We start from the raw sequence: 6,955 nt of genomic DNA, 5'->3' as shown, positions 1-6,955 counted from the left end.
TCATGGGCTACAGCTCACTTCATCGGATGTTTTTTCACCCTGGTTTTAGTACCACTTTTCCTAATGAGTGATGCTGTATGCAATAGTAACTTCATTACAGTCCTGATCCTGGAAACACTTAGCATACAACTGCACTAGGAAAAAAGGTATGTTCTTAGGTCCTGTTAGAACATACATGGTAACACAAGTCAAAATCCCAGCAAAGACCAGGAACTTTGTAGCTTTCACATGTTAGCAAGTTAAGGTAAGGACTATGGGGAGCATTTTTTCCTAGTGAAGACAAGGCCTTAACCATTCAGTGAGACTACTCACTTGCATGAAATTATACACTTGCTTAAAGTATTTCTGGGCTAATGCTTTGATCCTTCAAAGAAAACTTTGCAGGTGCAGCTCCATCAGCTATGTACAGATGTAGAGATCCACCCACATGGTTCTTTTCCAGGATTGGAATTTACATGAAGAAATTTAGATCATGTGTGACTAAATCATTGTATTTTTAATTTTGTTTGAAAGTGTAATTTTTTCTGATTAATGATGGTATGGATTTCTAAACTAATCATTTTATTTGGGAACAGTGCCTGGTTTCCATCTTCTCTATATGACTCTATCATCATTGTAGATATAACCGTGAATTTAAAAAAATATATTGTTTGGCAATAGGGATTTATTCAGTGTCTCTAACAAACATCAGCTTTGAATTTATTTAATTTTAACTATCTTTTCTATTGATAGCTAATGCTTTTCTACATATAATTTCTACATATAATCTGATTTGGAACAAACAGAAATGTGTTTTGTTTTGGATAATTAGGAGTATGTAAAGGATTTTAGAACTGAGACGGGAAAGTAGAAGGATTTGTTTGACTACCATTTGGTATCTTTGGTGGCATTTAGAGTTTGGATGCTTATTTAAAGAGCCAACTGTATTCTGTAATTAAGTAATTGAAGTTGTCTTGGTTGTCCAATTTTTGTTGTTGATATCGGTAGGAATTTTTCTTCCTTCCTTCCTTGGGCACTTTTGATATATCTTTGGATTAGACACAATGTAACAACTGCTTTCTCTTCAGTGGATACCTTCTATTTCCTTCCTCTGCTTTTATTTAGAGGTTTTCTGAAGGTCTGCTCACTTTCTCAAGGTGTTCATAATTCTGTGGACCATGTTTGTTTGATAGAAATGAACTCATTTGAGGCTTGTTATTGCACCATTGATGTTGGGGCAGTTTTGCAACGGACTTCAAGGGGAGCAGAATAAAATCATTTGCAAACCCATCATCTTGACACCTGAGACCCTCACAAATTTATCAACTGTACTCGTACAATTACATATTCATAGATTTTAAGGGAAAAAGAACCATTATGATCATCTAATTTGACCTCCTGCATAATACAGGCCATAGAATTTCCCCAGTAATTTCTGCACTAAATCTATAACTTCTGGTTGAACTAGAGCATATATTTTAAAAATCCATATCCAGTCTTGATTTAAAGACTTCAAGTAATGGAGTATCCATCACATCACTAAATAAGTTCTTCCAATGGTTATTTACCCTCACTTTTCTTTGATAAGAAGTTCAATTTATTTCGCTTAAGTCACTTGTAAGGCAGATTTTCAAGGCCATGAATCCTTGTTTTTTGTTGTTTTTTTTTCTGAACACTTTAAAATTTTTCAACAAATCCCTTCTCTCTTCCCTTCAGGGGCTGGGCTTTCTTAATTTTGTTTTGTCTTTCAATACTGTTAGTGCAAATTACTGTAAGAAATGGAAGGTCAAAAAACTGGGTTTTGCAGTTTCTCTAAGGTTGTGAGGAGTGGAATGGTGGCTGCCCTTTCCCAGTCTCTATCTCCACTTTGAAACCTCTTTGGTTGAGGTGGCAGCTTCATTATAAGCTACAGCCAATCAGACACGCCCAGTTCCAGGATCAGCTCTAGAGTTCTAAAGAGGGGCTGTTGGAGATCCCAACTGTCACCTCCGTGGATGGTGGACAGCTTAGTTGTCCAGTCCCTGCAGTGGAGCAGCCAGGGCAGGGCTTTCCAGCTTCCAGCCACCACCTGCTGCCTATCCTCCCCTTCCCACCCAGCCGGCTGTCACCCACGCTCTCCTCCCCTGCCATTGCCTGCAGCCTACCCTCCACTTCCCTTTCCTGCTGTTGCCTCCACCTACCTTACCCTTCCCTGCCATCACCTGCCACCTACCCTACCCCTCCTGCCCAACCATCTATCACCCACTCTTCCCTGCAGTCACCTGCCACCAACCCTACCCTACCTTTCCATCACCTGCCACCTACCCTACTCCTCCTGCCCAATCCTTCTCTTCCCTGCTGTCTCCCGCTGCCTGCCCTTCACTTCCCACCCAGCCAGCTATCACCCACCTTCTCCTGCCACCTATCCTTTTCTTCCCTGCCGTTGCCCACCGCCTACCCTTCCAGAGAGGTAGCAGCCATCAGGTACGTGACAAATATCTGACTCCATATATTCAGTCTGAAAGGTTCTTTTGGCATTAGTTGCTGCTGGCTCAGGCTGTGCTGCACTTCTGCTCTCCAGAGCAGTAGAGCCCAACAAGCAGGGAAATATTGTCTAACCTCTTCATTCCAGTTATTCTAATAATCCGGCAACCCTCTTCTAGTACCCACTTCATGATACTTCCCTTTCGCTATCTTCCTGTCGATGAGCAAACAATACATTCTTCTGCCCCTGCTCAACCCTTGAAGGGAGAAGTTAGGAACTCATACCTCTGGTTACTAAAAATCTGGCAACACTGTGAATGAAACCTTGCCTTTAAGCATTTGTGATAAAGTTTTAATAGCTGTCACCACAATTGTCCTGTGGCGCTGACCCAGTAAGTAAGAACCACCAGGTAAGTAACAGCAGAAAGATGGATTATTACAGAATATAAATCTATACAATTGTTGAGGGTACAAAATGGCAGGTAAATAGAGACAAGGGCCATGTCTGCACTAGGTATACTGGTATACTATCCCAAGATGTGGGGACTCTATCGTGGCAAGCAGGGACTCCAGAAAATATTGGGGGGTCATGGTGGATAATCAGCTAAACATGAACTTCCGATGTAATGCTGTGGCTAAAAGAGCTAATACAATCCTGGGATGCTGAACAGAGAAAGGGAAGAGAAGCTAGACAAATTCAGACTGGAAATAAGGCATTAACTGTGATAGTAATTCACAATTGGAATAGTTTACCAAGGATTGTGGTGGGTTTCCCCCACTGACAATTGTTAAATTAAAATTGGATTTTTTTTTAAAGATTTGCTCTAGGAATTATTTTGGGGAATTTCTCTGGCCTGTGTTATATAGGAAGTCATGTATGTAGGCTTCCATGCCCTTAGAGGAGCATGGCATTGTCCTCTATTCTAATGCATATAAATAGGACCCTACCAAATTCACAGTCCATTTTGGTCAATTTCACAGTCATAGGATTTAAAAACGGTAAATTTCATTATTTCAGCTATTTAAATCTGAAATGTCATGTAATTGTAGGGGTCCTGACCCATAAAGCAGTTGTGGGGAGGTCACAAGGCTAATCTAGGGGGAGTTGCGGTACTGCTACCCTTACTTCTGCGCTGCTGTTAGCAGCAGCACTGCCTTGAAAGCTGGGCAGCTGGAGAGCTGTGGCTGCTGGCTGGGAGCCCAGCTTTCTGACTCTGAGCCCAGCATGGTATGGTATTGCCACCCTTACTTCTGCGCTGCTGCTGGAGGGGCATTGCCTTCAGATTTGGGTGCCTGGCCAACAGCCACCACTCTCTGGCCACCCAGCTCTAAAGGCAGTGCAGAAGTAAGGGTGGCAATAATGCGTCCGTCCCCCCCATAACCTTCTGATCCCCCTGCAACACCCTTTTGGGTCAGGACCCCCAATTTGAGAAATGCTGGTCTCCCTCATGAAGTCTGCATAGGATAAAAGCTCACAGAAAACCAGATTGCATGGTCTGTGACACGTTTTTCACTGCCCTGAATTTGGTAGAGCCCACATATAAACCCAGAAATGGTGTGGGAACTAATCACCTGCCTGTTCTAGTGAGGTTACTTGCAAACCTGGAAGAAGACAAACGGATATGAACAATTTTAAGCTTGTTTTTTGAGGTTCTTGGTAAAAAGCAAAATTGAGCGATGATTTTTAAAATAAGTGAGGTTCACAGTCAGAGCAGATTACAATGACTTAAACCTGATACATTGCAACAGGCCAAGCCTTAAGGTTCCCTTTCCTGGCAGCAGCACTCGGTGTTTCCCTGGTCGGCTGGTGCTCTGGAGGTAGCAGGCCCAACAGTGAATGCCCCCCTTACTTCACCCTGCCCTGTGCCCTTCTTCCGGGCCCTCAGCCGCCTTGCCACCCTGCAGAGTCCCTGGTCCCCGTCAGGCCGCCAACTTCCTCCCGCGGCTCGCTCTCCCGCTGCTGAGTCCTGCCCTCCTCGCCTAGCTCCTCCCTCTGCTCACACTGTCCCAGGGCGCCGGGCTGACATCACGCCCGGGGTTTCCATCGGGCCGAGGGAGGGGGAGACTTGACTGTACTGAGCGGCTGTAGCGTGATGGCGGCGGCCGGGAGGACCTAAACGGTGGCGGCAGCGGCGCAGCGCGCACCCTGGTTCTCTCCCCCTCCCGGTTCGGGCTTCATTGTGCGAAGCGCCACGGGCCAGTCCGCCGCGTAGGTCAGCGAGGGGCCCAGTGCGGCCGGCGGGGGAGAAGCGGCCCAGGCCCCGCGGCGGCGGCCGGAGTAGCCCCCGAGCCCGGGCTGCAGGCAGCACTTTCCTCTCCAGTGGGATAACGCTGTGTCCCGACAGCGCGGCCCTGGGGAGGCCCGGCCGAGACACGCGCAGGTAGGCAGCGGCCTGCCCGGGCTCGGGCTGGGCTCGGCTCGTTAGTTTCTCGCCGGTTTGGAGCTGGACTCACTGCGGCTGCCGGGGGCTCGGCGGCCTGGCCGGGGGCTGAGTGGGAAGAAGCCGGGAGTGGGGCCTGTTTACCGCTTCCAGGCTGGGCGGGGGTGATGAGCGCGAGGGAGCTGGGCTCGCTGTGAGGACGGAGGGGACGGGGGGCTGGGCTCGCTGGCTCCTGGTGAGGGAGCCGGCTGGGAGGTGGGAGCGCGGCCCTCGGGCTGCCTTGGCGATGTGAGGAGCGTGCAGTGCGGGGGCTGAGTCGGCCGGGGAGCCGTGGCCAAGAGCGGCGCCAGTGCAGGCCGCGCCGGGAGCGGGGAAACGTCCACGGAAGAGGAGGGAGACCGACCATTGCCTGGAGGGGGCGGAGACCGGGGCGGTTGTGACCTGGGCGCCCCTGGAGGGCGGGTGGTTGGGAAAAGTAAGAGGCCGCTGCGTTTGGAGGATTACAGCCAGGGAAGCTCTTTGGCCGGGGGGTCCCACAGCACAGCAGGGGAGGTGTATGGTAGGGAGAGGAAACTGCGGCCACCGGGCCGGGCGGGTAAATTTGGAAGCTGCTGAAGGCCGAATAACTGGGATGGGGATGCCGGTGAGTGGCTTCGGGATGGCAGGGCCGAGGAGCCCGGGCCGCAGCGGGTGCTAGCCAGGCCGCCTAGCGGGCAGCTTTGTTGAACCACAAGACCCCAAGGTCTGTAATCGACAGGGGCGCTCCCACCGCAACAGCGCCTGGAAGTGCTGCGGCGACGGGCCGCCCCACGGACGCGCTTTGCCCCTTGTGAGCGGCCTGTTTGTCTCTGATTCCCAGTCGGGTTGGGCTTGTGGCTGGGGCTCCTTGGTCGCTCATACCCTCCGCCATGTCCTTTGTGTACTGGTCTGGATGAGAGACTATGATGCCTGTAACAGTAGCCCGAGGAAACCCGAGCAGGACAGACTCAGTCGGATCACTGTGGCCAAACGAGGAGGTGGAGGGGCGGACGGGCGAGCTGTGTATGAAACCCTCATCTCATTCACATCCATTCAGTGCCTTCGGGGCACTCTTCATTCGCTGATTTGTTAGGAGGTTTATCCTTGTACTCCTGCTGTAGGACACTTACAGTGACCCCGGACGCTTTGGATACTTCAGTACACACAACCCTGATTATCGTGGTATGTGAAATATTGACCATTCTAGCTGTGGGATCTTGAATTAGATTTGTTATTGGATAACTCTTGACAAGCATAACTTTTTAAACGTGTGGCAGTTAGGCTGGTTGATAGAGAAAATGTTATGCTTGAACCTGTATGCTTTTACAGTATGTTTATAGTATTTCTTTAGTGATCTGAGTATTGTTCCATCAGTTGAAATAAAATACTTGTCTTTTTACCCAGTACTTGTTTAAAGTTTATAATGCAGTAGTGCTTAAAAGCCAAGTAGGTCTGGATCACGTTGTTCAGCTGTTGATACGTACAATAAATGATAGTGCCTGCCCCAAAATGTTGACTGGTAGTACCTTCTCACTTACTATAAATTAGAAAAATACTTTTGTTTATTTTCAGTTTGTGTTTGTCACAGGACTTTCAGTTTAACAGTTCCTTTGTATAACCAGTCATACTCTGTTCTTTGTGTGGGCCTTTCACAGAGCAATGGGAAAGAGAAACGTTCTTTAAACAGGAAAGTGTGATTACAAAACTATCAGCAATTGCAGTGGGTAGTGCCAGAAACTACTTTTTTAATTAAGTAGATTTCATATTTGATCCTTTTAAGTGTTAGTTTGTTAGGTCAGTTATATTTAGCATCTTTAGAGGTTATATGGAACCATACAGTATTTCAAGTCATATTCTTAACACTTTTATATGTCTAACTCTGTTTTAGGTAATTTGGGAAAGGATCTTGAATACCTTCGGTGAACAGTTGAACAAACAAGTCAGCTGTAAAACACGTGGAGTACAAGGAAGACTATAAAGGGAACTTTTAATATCCATCTCAAAAACTGAGTGGACTTATATTTTAAACTTCTGAATATTTACAATGAATGGGCACAGTGATGAGGAAAGCATAAGAAACAGTAGTGGAGAATCAAGGTAAGCATTAATCATTT

General features: G+C 47.5%; 1 protein-coding gene across 6 annotated transcripts in view; it reads left to right on the top strand.

Moving 5' to 3' along the window:
- Nucleotides 1-4,455: 4,455 nt before the first annotated feature.
- CHD1 (chromodomain helicase DNA binding protein 1) overlaps nt 4,456-6,955 on the top strand; it is an 89,586-nt gene continuing 87,086 nt past the window's right edge. For 2 of the 6 annotated variants that reach the window (XM_073344585.1, XM_073344589.1), the window contains exons 1-3: nt 4,457-4,823; nt 5,963-6,023; nt 6,730-6,938. In XM_073344585.1, coding sequence (XP_073200686.1) covers nt 6,886-6,938 — 53 coding nt within the window. In that variant the 5' untranslated portion in view covers nt 4,457-4,823; nt 5,963-6,023; nt 6,730-6,885. Of the gene's footprint in view, nt 4,824-5,441; nt 5,467-5,962; nt 6,024-6,729; nt 6,939-6,955 lie in introns of those variants that run through there. The other 4 variants (XM_073344590.1, XM_073344587.1, XM_073344588.1 and 1 more) reach the window with 4 other exon arrangements.

Source organism: Lepidochelys kempii, chromosome 5 (genome assembly GCF_965140265.1).
Source record: "Lepidochelys kempii isolate rLepKem1 chromosome 5, rLepKem1.hap2, whole genome shotgun sequence".
Taxonomy (NCBI): Eukaryota; Metazoa; Chordata; order Testudines; family Cheloniidae; genus Lepidochelys; species Lepidochelys kempii.
Note: the sequence above shows the minus strand (reverse complement) of the source record. Positions and strands in the feature narration are given on the sequence as shown.